The 16,202-nt window shown below is 49.3% G+C and overlaps 1 protein-coding gene across 1 annotated transcript in view; it reads left to right on the top strand.

The window, feature by feature from the left end:
• The window catches only part of cdkal1 (CDK5 regulatory subunit associated protein 1-like 1), a 164,112-nt gene that overhangs the window by 136,402 nt on the left and 11,508 nt on the right, over positions 1–16,202 (top strand). The window contains exons 13-14 of the mRNA XM_062465209.1: positions 12,000–12,083; positions 13,461–13,625. Coding sequence (XP_062321193.1) covers positions 12,000–12,083; positions 13,461–13,625 — 249 coding nt within the window. The remainder of the gene's footprint in view (positions 1–11,999; positions 12,084–13,460; positions 13,626–16,202) is intronic.

Here is a 16,202-nt window from a genome sequence, read left to right as displayed (position 1 = left end):
ATGAAGAAGGGAGGGGAGCAGGCCAGGGAGAGGCAGCTAGCACACTGAATGACGGAGAGAATAGCTGTCGCTTTCTTTTCTCTCTTCCCTCTCCCTCTCCTCGCCCGAGCTGGAAGCTTGTCTTTTATTCCCCAAAGTGTGCTCTGAAGCAGTAAATCCTTTTATCAATATGGTTTCCACTGTGCTGCCCCCATCTCTTTCAGATCACTCTCTGTTTTCCAGCCCCTGTCCCGCTTACCTCTCCTCTCTCCCCCTGTCCTCCTCCCTCTCTCCCCTGTCTTACTCCCTCTCCCCCTGTCTTACTCTCTCTCCCCGTCTTACTCTCTCCCCCCTGTCTTACTCCCTCTCTCCCCTGTCTTACTCTCTCTCCCCCCTGTCTTACTCCCTATCCCCCCTGTCTTACTCTCTCTCCCTGTCTTACTCTCTCTCCCCCCTGTCTTACTCCCTATCTCCCCTGTCTTACTCTCTCTCCCCGTCTTACTCTCTCTCCCCCCTGTCTTACTCCCTCTCTCCCCGTCTTACTCTCTCTCCCCCCTGTCTTACTCCCTCTCCCCCCTGTCTTACTCTCTCTCCCCCCTGTCTTACTCTCTCTCCCCCTGTCTTACTCTCTCTCCCCCCTGTCTTACTCGCTCTCCCCCTGTCTTACTCTCTCCCCCCTGTCTTACTCTCTCTCCCCCCTGTCTTACTCCCTCTCCCCCCTGTCTTACTCTCTCTCCCCCCTGTCTTACTCCCTCTCCCCCCTGTCTTACTCTCTCTCCCCCTGTCTTACTCTCTCTCCCCCTGTCTTACTCTCTCTCCCCCCTGTCTTACTCCCTCTCCCCCTGTCTTACTCTCTCCCCCCTGTCTTACTCTCTCTCCCCCCTGTCTTACTCCCTCTCCCCCCTGTCTTACTCTCGCTCCCCCCTGTCTTACTCTCTCTCCCCCTGTCTTCCCTGTCTCACTCTCTCTCCCCCTGTCTTCCCTGTCTCACTCTCTCTCCCCCCTGACCTCCTCCCTCTCTCACCCTGACCCTGACTGAGGGATTAGGTCAGATGATATGCAGGACAAATCTGTCGTCTGGGTTCAGTTCTGCAGCCAGGACGTCCTTCCCCTGGCATGCAGCCAGCTCCTCCTCCTCTCTCTCTGGACACATGGCAGGGTCTGGGGCTCACAGATCATGGAGAGGTGCAGGCTTTCTCATCACCGCAAAGTTCAAACTACGTATGCGAAGCGATTATTTAGCATGTAGTTGTATTTATTTAGTATTTGAGGGGATTTCAAAGAGTTTTGTGCATGTGCAGCTTGTGCAGTTTATTAGAAACTTCCCAGTGGTTGTGAACCTCTAGAGGCTGTTAGAGGCTGTTAGAGGCTGACTGGTCCCCCTGCGGTTGGAGGCCCCTGCTTGTTAATGGACCCCACAACCCCTTTCTACCCCTCCTTCTCACTCCTCCTCTCCTCCCCTCCTTCTCACTCCTCCTCTCCTCCCCTCCTCTTCCTCCAACTCCTCTGCTGTGCCCAGGCTTGCCCCTGCGTAACAGGGCATGCCCCCCCCTTCCCCCCCACCCTGCCAGCAGGCGTTCTCATCGCCCCATCGAACGCTCAGATCACTCATGTAGACGATCGCCGTGGAGACGCCGCGGCTTAGCCCGCCATTCCGAGAGGCCTTGCATCCCATAATGCCGCGGGACAGACTGTCATGCTCTAGCTGGCCTCTTCCTGACCCTGTCCAGTCCCACGCCTCGTAAACGCTGAGAATGCTGTTATCATCCGCTCGCTTGAGCTGATTACTAAGCAACCACACTCTTTCTCTGGAGTGAGAGAGAGAGAGAGAGAGAGAGAGAGAGAGAGAGAGAGAGAGGGGGGGGGGGGGGCAATGGTGTCATCTCTCCTCATTCAGTAGCGATATTTGTCCCAGAGCCTGGAACTTTCCAGGAATGGGGACGTGGTGGACAAATGAAATGGAAGTCCCCACTGCACCCCCAGGCAGAGAGGAGCTTGGTTTGATTTAAACAGAGTCCACGGGGCTGCGGGCTCTTAGTCTGTAAGTCGGCCCTCTCTCAGTGAGAGGGCCACCAGGGCTGAAGGTCCCAGTCGGCGCCATCTCCAGACGGGGGCCCTACCCCCCCAGTGTGTGCGCACGCGTGCTCGGATACGCATCGGCACACAGTCCGCGCGTGTGGATTTGAGTTAATGGCTCCCCTCGTTAGTTAACGACTGCCCAGTGTACGTTGAGATCACACCGGCAGCCAGAGAGGGTCCTGGACACATCCATCAACACTAATGAAAGCCACGTCCTGCCCGGTCCAGACATGATGGCCCCCGTCACTCAACCGTATGCCACCCCCGGACCTGGCATCTGGTGCGAGGACACACACACACGCGCGCAGCCTAGCTGAACACATACATAACGTACACACACTATCCCAATTAGGCAACGACTCACCCAGACACCCATACATGTTGTTACTAAATACACACAAACACGCACACACACACACACACACACATACAGAGGCTTGGCCGAGCTGGTCTGGGCTGGCAGTCCTCATTTTCATGCTGTCTGGGCCCTGGCGCTCTGTGTTCAAACAGGAGATATGGAATTAATTTATGCAAAGTCAGTCGAACAAATCCTGGGGAAGGCAGAGCAGAGCTGGATGAATATTCAAATGACGTGAACCCATTTAGGCTGGGCCATTTGCATGTGTGTATTACCCCTCAATCATAACAAGCTTACTAAACCAACAATCTGCCGGCTCCACACCGCGCCCCGCCCCGCCCAATCACATACACACACTTTCTCTTCCCTCTCTATCTGTCTATCCCACTCCCTCACCAAACTCACATACACACAAGGCCTTTCTTAGACAACTGCAGTGTGGGGCCCACAGATGGGCTAAGAGAACTATGCTGGGTTAGTCTTTACAAGGCTGGACCAGGCCAGGACCAGGCCAGGACCAGGCCAGGACCAGGCCAGGACCAGGAGATCTGAGGGGCAGTAGATGGATATTTGACCAAGATGTGGTGTGGACTAACGCCTATATCAGGCTGGACAGCACAGATTATTGCATGTTTTTGCATGTTGTAGGCGATAATAGACAACATTGTTGTTGTTTACAGCTGACACATATTTTGAATGAACACATCCAATTAACTGATGTGCAGATTATGAGATGGTGTGCAGATTATGAGATGGTGTGCAGATTATGAGATGGTGTGCAGATTATGAGATGCTGTCACGTAGAACACTGTGTGTCCTGCTGTGAGGTCAAATGGGATCTAATCTGGCTTTCCGGTCAATCTGGAGCAGAGCTAGGCCTTAATCTGGAGTTCTGGCTCGCATGGAGCAGAACTGGGCACTAATCTGACCTTGTGGTCGAGATCTCCAGATGATCATTTCTGGATGGATGACTGGTCGGTCGCCTGTGGTGATCAGCAATCCCAAGGTGACCTCCTGTAGAGAACACACAGTCTGGAGCACCGAGGAGTCTCCCAGCAGGCTGCCTCTACATCTGCTGATTGACTGGGGGGCTGCTCACGAATAATCACACACCACACACACACAAACACACACACAAACAGATTACGTTACAGTACAGCTCTGTGTTCTGGGTCATGAGGCATTTTGAATTGACTATAATCAGGCCCTCTAGACTCTACTGTGTGTGTGTGTGTTGGGGGGGGGGGGGGTTAGGATATTGTTCTAGTTTCCTCAGCCTGTGTCAGGGTTGCAGTGGTTCTGGTGACTGAACGTTCTGTCGCTCTCTCCCAGCGCTGGAGTGATGATGTTCTCTGAGCGAGGGAGTCTGGGAGGGAGGGCGAGAGGGAGGGAGGGAGGGCGAGAGGGAGGGAGGGCGAGAGGGAGGGAGGGAGGGAGGGCGAGAGGGAGGGAGGGCGAGAGGGAGGGAGGGAGGGAGCGGAAGGGGGCTGGAGGAGGGATAGAGAGATGAGAGAGCGAAGCTGGGCTAGAGATGAATGACTCGTTGGCGGGCCAATGAAGAGGGCCGTCCCTCCAGGAACACGGGAGCTCTCTGCCCGGCGAGACTCTGGAGTGTGATTAAGTTCCCTGCTGGAGGAGAGAAGAGGCAGGATGAGATGGAGTGGAGGGGGAGAGAGGGGAAGACCAGAGGGGGGTGAAGCAGGGAGGAGGAGGGGCAAGGAGAGAAGGGGCGTGATGGCGGAGGGGCACATTCATCCGTTTCCAGAGTAACAGACATACAGGCCTCGCCTCCACAGCCACCCAGTCAGCCAGACAGCCACCCAGCCATCCAACCAGCTAGCCAGTCCCTCCAGCCAGCCAGCCGATTTTGATTGCAGCCATATTCCCAGTGATGGATGCTAATGCGGATGCTAATGAGGTGACAAGGGGGCAGGCGAGTCACCTCTCAAGAGCCGGGCTGATTCACCAGCAGGAAGGAAGATCAATCACAGCTGTTCAAGTGGTAATATTCCATTTAAAAACGAGATTGAACCTGCCTCTTAGCAGCAAGCCAGTGTGGGCTTTTTAGACGAGGCAACTGTTGACTTTTCTCAAATTCAAGTGAGTCCCCCTTAGATGATTCAAATGGCTGTCATAAGTTTATAAAGTGTATTACAGCTTATACGTGTAGTATACACACATAAAGTGTATAAACACTAGACCAGGGGGGTATTCCAGAAAGCTGGTTTGCGACATAACCGAGTAAGTTAACTCTCCAGCTGACACACAATGTTGCAGCAATTTACCGGCAATGTTGCTACAACGCTGGCTGTCATATGAGGAGTTAACTTACCCAGGTTTGTCACATAACCTGCTTTCTGGAATACCCCCCAGTTGTGTATGAACCAAACCAGATGTAATCTAAACCCAATGTCGATAAACCAGACCAAATGTACATGTACCAGACAAGTTAAACAGTATATAAACCAGATAAGATGTAGGTAAACCAGATCAGATGTAGGTGAACCAGACCAGCTATACAGTGTATATAAAACAGACCAGATGTAGATGAACCAGACCAAACTGTGATTCTACCCACAGGCTCCCAGCCAATCAGCAAAGCCCAGCTCTGATTGATGAAGCAATCAATGTCCTGGGTCTCATCTCCTATTCACCCACATGTTCTCTCTCTCTCTCTCCCTCCCTCTCTCTCTCTCACACACACACACGTACACACAAACATGCACACTTCCTAACAAGCACCTCACACTGTGCACACACTCAGCATAAATCACTTGAGCCTCCGCTACCTGCTTGGAGCTGGCTGGTCTGCAGGGTAGAACAGCTGTCAGAATCCCTCTGCAGTGTGGACGGTATGCAGTGTGAGAGAGACAGGGCTGTGCTGGTGGTACACAGGAATACAAAGGCACAGACCCGATACTGATACCACAGCACAGAACTTTCCGGAAACGGTTTATCTCCTCTATGTCTATGAGTAGTCTTCAAGGTTCTCCTTACAGGGTAAACTGTGTGTGTGTCTGGTGTATATGTGTGTGTGTGTGTGTGTGTGTGTGTGTGTATATGTCTGTGTGTGTATATGTCTGTGTGTGTATATGTCTCTGTGTGTGTGTGTGTGTGTGTGTATATGTCTGTGTGTGTATATGTCTCTCTGTGTGTGTGCGTGTGACTGATGTTTTGGGGGCGTCCGCTCAGGCTGTGTTTTCTGTCATATCCAGGGTGATGTAATTGTGTGCAGCAGCTGTAGCAATACAAAGAGCCCATGGGCCTGTGTGTGTGTGTGCGTGTGTGTGTGTACTGTAGGCTGACGGATGCTGGATCTGTCTTCTCCCTGACAAACAGGATTAGTCATCCTCATGACTGAGTACTGTGTCATTTGTGTCATCTCACTGAAATTGATGAAGCAATGAAATTTATGTGTGTGGCAGGGGGGGGGGGGGGGGGGGTTTATACGCGTTCGGCTTTGAGTCTTTGCGTGCGTGTGTGTTTATGTGTCCGTGTGTATGTTAGGTGTGTGTGTACATGTGTGTGTCTGTGTGTACGTGAGTGTGGGGATCGGTGTGTCGGGGGGGGGGGGGGGGGGTGTAAGTGTGTGTCTTGGGCGTGTGTTAGGTGTGTGTATGTATACAGTTAGGTCCATAAGTATTTGGACATTGACACAATTTTCATCATTTTGGCTCTGTATACCACCGCAATGGATTTGAAATGAAACAATCAAGATGTGCTTTAAGTGCAGACTTTCAGCTTTAATTTCAGGGTATTTACATCCAAATCAGGTGAACGGTGTAGGAATTACAACACATTTTATATGTGCCCCCCCCCTTTTTAAGGGACCAAAAATAATTGGACAAACTAACATAATCATAAATCTAATTGTCACTTTTAATACTTGGTTGCAAATCCTTTGCAGTCAATGACAGCCTGAAGTCTGGAACCCATAGACATCACCAGACGCTGGGTTTCGTCCCTGGTGATGCTCTGCCAGGCCTCTACTGCAACTGTCTTCAGTTCCTGCTTGTTCTTGGGGCATTTTCCCTTCAGTTTTGTCTCTAGCAAGTGAAATGCATTCTCAATTGGATTTAGGTCAGGTGATTGACTTGGCCATTGCAGAACATTCCACTTCTTTGCCTTAAAAAACTCTTTGGTTGCTTTCGCAGTATGCTTCGGGTCATTGTCCATCTGCACTGTGAAGCGCCGTCCTATGAGTTCTGAAGCATTTGGCTGAATCTGAGCAGATAATATTGCCCGAAACACTTCAGAATTCATCCTACTGCTTTTGTCAGCAGTCACATCATCGATAAATACAAGGGAACCAGTTCCATTGGCAGCCATACATGCCCACGCCATAACACTACCTCCACCATGCTTCACTGATGAGGTGGTATGCTTTGGATCATGAGCAGTTCCTTCCCTTCTCCATACTCTTCTCTTCCCATCCTTCTGGTACAAGTTGATCTTGGTCTCATCTGTCCATAGGATGTTGATCCAGAACTGTACAGGCTCTTTTAGATGTTTTTTGGCAAACTCTAATCTGGTCTTCCTGTTTTTGAGACTCACCAATGGTTTACATCTTGTGGTGAACCCTCTGTATTTACTCTTGTGAAGTCTTCTCTTAATTGTTGACTTTGACACAGATATGCCTACCTCCTGGAGAGTGTTCTTGATCTGGCCAACTGTTGTGAAGGGGTTTTTCTTCACCAGGGAAATAATTCTTCTGTTATCCACCACAGTTGTTTTCCGTGTTCTTCCGGGTCTTTTGGTGTTGCTGAGCTCACCAGTGCGTTCTTTCTTTTTAAGAATGTACCAAACAGATTTGGCCACACCTAATGTTTTTGCTATCTCTCTGATAGGTTTGTTTTGATTTTTCAGCCTAACGATGGCTTGCTTCACTGATGGTGACAGCTCTTTGGACTTCATATTGAGAGTTGACAGCAACAGATTCCAAACACAAATACCATACTTGAAATGAACTCTAGACCTTTTATCTGCTCCTTGTCAATGAAATAACGAACTCCCTTTATGAGGGAATAACATACACCTGGCCATGGAACAGCTGAGCAGCCAATTGTCCAATTACTTTTGGTCCCTTAAAAAGGGGGGGGCCACATATAAAATGTATTGTAATTCCTACACCGTTCACCTGATTTGGATGTAAATACCATGACATTAAAGCTGAAAGTCTGCACTTAAAGCACATCTTGATTGTTTCATTTCAAATCCATTGTGGTGGTATACAGAGCCAAAATGATGAAAATTGTGTAAATGTCCAAATACTTATGGACCTAACTGTACGTGCGTGTGGGGATTGGTGTGTCGGGGGGGGGAGGGGTATAAGTGTGTGTCTTGGGCGTGTGTTAGGTGTGTGTATGTATACGTGCGTGTGTGTGAGTGAGTGTCAGGAAGCAGCATGACCGACAGCACAACTGGCCCAAAGAGATTGAAATGGGAGAATCTCATCAGTTTTTATAACATGATTCATGGTTGGATTTGTCTTCTCCCGACGCAGCATCACTTCACTTCCAAAGTTCTCTAAACACACACGACTGTAAATGATGTTTGAGTGTGCTTTGGAGAGCACCGCTAGCTTCCCACCGTGTCCCAGTGATTTTCCGTGAATCGGATCAGAGAGATGAGTCGTAATGGACACAGCTATATGCTGAGCAGGAGACAGAGAGAGACAGAGAGAGAGACAGAGAGAGAGACAGAGAGAGACAGAGAGAGAGAGAGAGAGAGAGAGAGAGAGGGGAATAACAGAAAGGGTGTGGGGGAGGGAGAGGGGGAGTCAGATCATGACTGATAATAGACAGGGATTGCATGGGCCCTACAGGAGCAGCCCGTGCTGCTGACTAGTAATTGCTGGGGGGGCGATGGGGCTCTGGGATTGGGCGGAGACCACATTTGGACACGATGCAGGTGCACAACACACTGTTCACATGTAATTTTTGCCCCCATGAGCCCCCTATCCAGCATAGCAGAGCTGGAGAGAGAGAGAGAGAGAGAGAGAGAGAGAGAGAGAGAGAGATGGGGGGGGGGGGGAGAGAGGGGGGGGACATAAAAAGCCAAGAAAGCATTAGTGATTTGGCAGGGCCTCAAGCTGCACACTTACAGACATACACACATGTACACACGCACACACACAGGCGGGCCTGCCAAGCGTCTATTCATGGGGGACTGGGGTAATTGTTATTCAGCTGTCCTTAATGAGATGCGGCTGGCCAGGAGTGGGGAACTAGGCCACTCCCCCTGCTTTTGTTATGCTAATTAGGCACCATTAGAGAGGCCTCCGCCATGTTTCTGAACTCATAAACTCACACACCCCTCCTGCTCAGTGCATACACACACACACACAATCCCTGCTCTCTGTCAGGTGCTGAGCAGTGTTGGTGAAGAGAGAGGAGTGTCCTTGTGATGCGTTTGGCGTGCCAGTTCGGCCCTGAGACCTTGGGACGCCTCTGGGAGTGCCCCATGGCGTCTGCTGCAGAGGATGTTAGTCCACGGCAGGGGTAACGCAGTACCATGCACGGATACTGTGTCTGTGTGTGTGTGTGTGTGTGTGTGAGATCTATAGGCCTAGCAAGAATCAGATCCTTATTACCATACAGACGACACTGCAGAGGATGCTGTTCATCATGTGGATTAATTATCAATTAAACACTTTATCCCAAAGATCTACTCCATATCACTTTTGTCTTCCCCTAACATATGATGGAAGGCTCTTGAGCTTTGCTGACAGAGTGTGTAAACACACACACCGTCACACACGCACACAAGGTCGGTCTCGGAGGAGTTCTGTGTCTGTGTCTGCGGCTGATAAGACTGTCATTCCCTCCCCCTCCCCCCCCCCCCCCCCCCCCACACACACACACACAGAGGGAAGCAGATTTCTTTCATCACACATGTAAACCATGTCTGTGTAAGTCGTCCGTCCTCTTCTGTACTTGGTGTTTCAAAGCGCCGCTGAAGATTACCACCAGTGTTTGTCCTGAGCCCACAGAACCATCCTGGTCCCCATTGGTTACAATCCAACGGGCTTTCGATATGTTTTTCTTCATGGAGACGCGAGCTGAGGGGGATTGGGAGCCCCCCCCCTCCCCACGGCATCCCAATCCCTCCCCACAATTAGATTAGCACGCTATCGCGGCACATCGTCCATACCTTAATCCTGCGTCATTATTCCTCATCTGATTGTTTAACTGCTAATCCAGTAACCTGGATTAGAGTCAATTAAGAAGGAAGAGGTTTCCTCTGATCGCAGGCCAGAGCGGGGGAAAGAGAATATTAGCTCCACGCCAGCAACCATCACACTTGTAAGGAACATGTGGGAGGATTGCGACTAAAAGCATGTTAGTTTGTCGAAGAGTACTTTTGTTTGTTGTGGCTTTTTGTCCGTGTCTCTCTCTCTCTTTGCCGTGGGCATCTCTCCTCTTCCATCCTTTCCCCTGCCCTTCTGTCCTCCTTCTAGTTTCCCTCATCAGTTTTCTTTGTGGAGGATGAGTGTGGGGCTTTGTTGAGCTTCCTGTTAGTTCTTTGTTGTGGAGGTGTGCGTGGACAGTACGTGTGCAAGTCAGTGTGTGTGTGTGTGTGTGTAAGTGCGCGCACGCTTTAGTATGTGTGTACGTCTCTCTCTCTCTCAGCACACGTTTAGTATGGGAAGCGAGCACTGGAATTTGCGTGTCAAATAGAAACTTTTCCAGCACGTTGTTTTTTGTGTGCGTACATCTAATCTCGATCAAAGCTTTAATCAGGTTGTGGGCACACAAGCATGGAGACTGATCCCCCCCTCGTAAATCAGCCCGCGCTCCTCTCCTCTTCAGCCGGGGGCTCCCGTCCTGCACCTCTGGGATTCCCACTCCTGCATGGGGTCTGCTCGCAACCGTTTAACTCAAGTTCGAAGTTGGAGATGTCTGGACCACATCTCACACAAAGGTGCATCTCTGGACTGAACTATAGCCCTGCTCTGTACTAGAGTCCTACTATGTCCTGTTCTGTACTAGAGTCCTACTATGTCCTGTTCTGTACTAGAGTCCTACTCTGTCCTGTTCTGTACTAGAGTCCTACTCTGTCCTGTTCTGTACTGGAGTCCTACTATGTCCTGTTCTGTACTAGAGTCCTACTATGTCCTGTTCTGTACTAGAGTCCTACTCTGTCCTGTTCTGTACTGGAGTCCTACTATGTCCTGTTCTGTACTAGAGTCCTACTCTGTCCTGTTCTGTACTGGAGTCCTACTATGTCCTGTACTAGAGTCCTACTCGGTCCTGTTCTGTACAGGCATTGTGGGATGGCCAACAAGAGACGACGGGTAGGTTTTAATAAGCACTGGAACCAAGAGGTGTGTTGGTGTGTCAAAGAGAAAGGGTGTGTGTGTTTCTGCTATCAAGGCTCCTCCACTTCTCTTCTCGTTCAAGTTGCCTTTTCATCTGCCTCTCGCCATCAGGCCCTGACGGTGTGTGTGTGTGTGTGTGTGTGTGTGTGTGTGTGTGTGTGTGTGTGTGTGTGAACAACAAGAGGCTCTTTCTGTGCCAGGCCAGGCTGAGTAGCACGTTTAGGGTTGTCATCTCAAAAGGCCAGCTGCTCCCCTTCTTCCCCAAATAAAGTGAAAGCAATTTGGATATCGTAAAGACACGCTATTCACTCTCTGTCTCTCCCTTTCTCTCTTCATCTCTCTCTCCCTCTCAGTGTCCGTCTCTCAGTCTTTGAAGGCTAGCATATGGGTGCTCTCGTAGACAATGAACATGCACATTTAAAGTCTGGGTCTCAATTTGACTAGGTGTGTGTTTGGGTGTGTGCCTCGTGTGTGTCTGCGGTGTATCTTGTCAAACCATGTTGTTTATGTGGTGAATGGGGCTATATGTCATTTGGCAACCTAGACTCTAACACCAACTCTGTCTCCAAGCAAAGTCTGGACTGGACTTAACTGCACCGGACCGGACCAGACCAGGAACTGTTACAACTGTTCATTTCCTCAGAGATGATGTGACGCACGAGACACACAACTAGAGCAGTGCCTTGTTCCTTATTTCATTAAGCAAGCTATCCGGTGCCGTTAGAGGATAATTCAAACAAATTCCGATAGTGTCTGTGTGTCTGACGCCTGAAATCCCAGTGAACATGAATATACAACACAAGCTATTGTCCTCAGTGAGGGGATGAAGACAATAGCTCCTCAGAGAGGAGGGGTGAAGGCAGACATGTTTAAGTGAGGTCTTATTGTGAATCGTACCTTGGAACAAGCAAGTCCAATGGTAGATTTCGACTCTTATCTATCCTAGAGAGAAGAAGTAGAAGCAAACCAAGGTGAGATTGTGGCTCCATCTGTGAGTGTGTGTGTGTGTGTGTGTGTGTGTGTGTGTGTGTGTGTGTGTGTGTGTGTGTGTGTGCGTGCGTGCGTGCGTGCGTGCGTGCGTGCGTGCGCCTGTGCGAGTGCGTGTGTTTGTTCAGGGTTTTAAACAGAAGTTCATTGTTGGACGGTTAATAACCAACTAAGCGTGTCATTTAGATGTTGTCACTGCAAATAGTCTCACTCTCTTCACCTGTTTTCTGTTATGCTCTCTCTCTCGCTCTCTCTCTCTCTCTCTCGCTTTCTCAGATTGGGAAGAGGCAGTATGTTCTTGTGACTGAGGAGTCCTTTGATGCACAGTACTATGTGGCTCACAACAAGTTCTATGAACAGGTAAGACACAGCCCGTGGTTTGTCCATTAACATGGTTCTGACTGTATGATGGTGACTCAGTACCACTGATGTTAAATGTGCTCATCATAGACAGCCTCCAGCCCCGTGTTTGGGGTGGGGGGGGGGGGGGGGGGGGCGTCGACAGGAGGCTTCCCCAGGTTAGGGCTCTCTAGGGTGGGTTAGCTGTTAATCAGACACCCTGATACCCTCTGGTACTGTAGGCTGCAACAGCATGTGTCTTACAAACTCTTTAATGTGAAAACACTGGGTCAGACTCCAGCCTTGGGCCATAGTACAACGAGAGAGGGAGAGGAGAGGGAGGGAGGGAGAGGGAGGGAGAAGATTCCTGTCTTCTCTGCACATGGCTTCAAAGAATCTTGTAAAAAAAAAGAAACTCTCCCAAAAAACTTTCAAACATCTTCAAATAAATCAATTCACTCCTACATTTAACGACTATCAAGAACATGTTTGAAGTTATGCTTTTAAAGAAAGTTAAGTGGAAAGGGGAAGTGACTGGTCGTACCCCTACCCCCCTTCCCCCCAATCTGGCTATCTTGGGGCTATGAACACCGTTACAAGTGTCGATCAGTCACCTGCACACCAGGTACATGTTAGAAGATGGATTTGAACCAAGCCCCCCCCCCCCAACCCACCCACACCCAACCCCCCCCTTCCTCCCTCACCCATCCCACCCCCAGGGTGAACTCCTGGCTTCTGTTCTGGATTTCAGCTGTTGTTCAGGAAGGTGGGGTTGGAGCCTTGGAAGGGAGGGTTGAGGTGAATGTTGGCTGGCTGGATGTGGGCCCAAGCTACAGTATTTAGCTATCATACATAGAGCTATCATGAATATTGTCTACTATGGATTGCTGATGTTGATTGGCTTGGCTGGCGTGCTGATTCTCATTGGCTAAGCTAGCATGCAGATGCTTGAGCTCGAGGGTGGGCCGAATTTGAGAGAGAGAAGCAATCGACATACCGGTAGTCAAGAAGAAATTCACCACAGTGCCACACATGGACGGCGTGTTGAGGACAACAGCCATGTTCTTCAGCTCATTGAATCCAGGCATCTGAAACCCGTAGGTGCTTGGTGCCCTTGAAGTCTTTGACGTTCTGTTCATGGCAAGAAAACAAATGATCTTCGACACTTATTTCAGGAGTTGGGTGTAAACACACACACACACACACTGTCAAACACACGTTCCCTCAGCGTCATGCACACAGTCTCACTGTGACCAAAAAACGGCCTTGTTCGACGCGCATGCTGCTAGCCAACACACACTTTCTGAATCCAAATGTTTCTTCTTACAATAAAGAACTGACATTGTGTCAGACCTGTGAGGTTTGGTTTAAACCTTGAGTGTGTGTGTGTGCGTGCAGGTGCTGGTTCCCAAGAGGTCGGAGTTCAAGGGGAAGATGATTGAGGTGGACATTTACGAGGCAGGGAAGCACTTCCTGAAAGGCCGGCCAGTGGACCAATCAGAGGTCTTCACCCCCTCCATCTCGCCACCCTTGGAGAAGGGGCAGGTGTCTGGACTCACTCAGGTCAGCGGGCTCTGGGGCACACACACACACACACACGTGCGGAAAAAGGTATGCCCTCCACAGGTTGCTAGTTCAATTCCTTCAATTGATTATGCATTTCACTCCTAACACGGATGTGCTACCAAGCACTCTAGGACCAGACCCAGCTTCTATCGTCATTACAAATGCGGTGGTTCATTTATTTTGAAGCTTTTCACAAACCATAAGTTCATACACAAAACCCGTTGTGTTATTTGTCATTTCCTTTGGTGTAGGAGTTATTCAGAAAGGCTGCCTTGCTGTCCTGTTTTACCACTGCAGAGTGAAGAGACATGAACAAGTCAAGGTCGCAACCACACACGGGCCCTGTTGTTACCTAGTGTAGCCATGGCAACTTAGTTTCGTCCGAACGCTGTCACATTGTTTCGTTCTGCCGGGACGAGTGTACATTTGACCGTGTGTGTGTGTGTGTTTGCAGTACGTGCGTGTGTACTATTCACACAAATACACAGACACACACACTTTCTCTAAAACACCTAATCGACATTTAATCTAGTGTTCCCCCGGGAGGTTTCATCGCCACCTCACCCACACGCTCTCTCATGTTCAGCTGTCCTCTGTGTCACCCCGCTGTCCTCTTCTCCACACCTCTGCTCTAGCGCCCCCCCTCTCCTAGCCTCTTCTTCAGTGGTTGTCCCCTCGTCCTTTCTCTCCTCCTCTCTTCTGTCCGCCCCTCCCCTCCTCCGCCCCCCCTCTCCGCTGTCACTCTCTCATGTCACATGGCCACTGAAATAATGAACCTTAAAGAGTGACTCCTTTGTAATTGGTTAACTACTGGAGCCCTGGGTGTGGAAGCCGAGGGCGAGGGATGGATGATAGTGGATGGTAGTTAGAGGGTCATTTACAGCCCATTACCCCTCCTCCTCCCTCCATAAACCTGAAGAGATGACACCATCCCCCCACCCCCCCCCCCCACCCCTCCTCGCTGAACGCAGGGAGTTATTAAGGGAGAGTGGCGGTCAAAGCGTGACGCAAAGGACCATTTTTGTATTCTTTCTTTTTTTGCGTTGCACTTGAATTCATTTCCTACCTGGCAGTCTCGCGGGCTGTAAGCGTCTTAGTGGTCCGCAGGAGAGCCGGTGTCGGTTGCCAGGTGCTGGAGAGGAGGGTGCCTGCCTGCTCTGACACTCTGAAGCGGCTCTCTCCCCACAGGAAGCAGTGTCACTGGGGAAGTTTAAAGACATGATGTCATCGGGCTGGTCAGCTCAATACGGGCCGGTTGCCAGACTTTCTGTCTCTCACCTTTCTCCCTCACCACTCTCCCTCTCCTCTCTCTCTCTCTCTCTCTCTCTCTCTCTCTCTCTCACTCTCTCTGTCTCTCTCTCTCTCTCGCTCTCTCTCTCTTTATGTTGTGCCAGAGTCAGGCTGTAACAACTGATGGAGTGTGAAATTAAAATGTGTAGCACATTCCCCAGCATGGCTGGGTGTCCTTCACTGCAATGGGAATGTGGAGAAGGTGCGCCGGTGAAAAAGAACTCTGAGCCCCAGATTAACATATGGACGAGAAATAGTGACAGTTTAGCCAGCCGTATCATTTCCAAATTGCTCATTTTGTCCAAGACCCTCATGTGCACACACGCACACTCTTTCTGTGTGTGTGTGTGTGTGTGTGTGTGTAATGGGAAGATATGAGAGGCCGTATAGGCCTTAATTCATACTTGATCTCACATACACGCCATGACCTCACATATATACCATCATACTCTCACATATATACCATTATACTCTCACGTATATACCATTATACTCTCACATATACACCATTATACTCTCACATACACGCCATGACCTCACATATATACCATTATACTCTCACATATATACCATTATACTCTCACGTATATACCATTATACTTTCACATATATACCATTATACTCTCACATATACACCATTATACTCTCACATATATACCATTATACTCTCACATATATACCATTATACTCTCACATATATACCATTATACTCTCACATATACACCATTATACTCTCACATATACACCATTATACTCTCACATATACATCATTATACTCTCACATATACACCATTATACTCTTGCACATAAACTGGCATACTCTCTTACACACACAAAAATACCGTCTTATATGCACCATCATACTAAAGTATGACAATATATGTAAGAGACAAATAGTATGTGTGAAACAGAATGTTACTATATGCAAGAGAATAACAGGATGTGTAAGAGAGAATACTTATCTATGTGAGAGAGAATACTTGTCTATGTGAGAGAGAATACTTGTCTATGTGAGAGAGAATACTTGTCTATGTGAGAGAGAATACTTGTCTATGTGAGAGAGAATACTTGTCTATGTGAGAGAGAATACTTGTCTATGTGAGAGAGAATACTTGTCTATATGAGAGAGAATACTTGTCTATGTGAGAGAGTTTGATTGAAACGGAAGGCAGTTTGATTGAAAAGGAAGTAGTACTGAATTCTCAGTTCCTGATTGGCTTACACATGAAGAAGGATTTGGGGTAGATGTAGCTAACGCCCACCTTCCCTATCAAGACGAGACTG

Source organism: Osmerus eperlanus, chromosome 7 (genome assembly GCF_963692335.1).
Source record: "Osmerus eperlanus chromosome 7, fOsmEpe2.1, whole genome shotgun sequence".
In the NCBI taxonomy this organism is placed as follows: Eukaryota; Metazoa; Chordata; class Actinopteri; order Osmeriformes; family Osmeridae; genus Osmerus; species Osmerus eperlanus.
The sequence above is the reverse complement of the archived record's forward strand: the minus strand, read 5'-3'. Positions and strand labels throughout refer to the sequence as shown.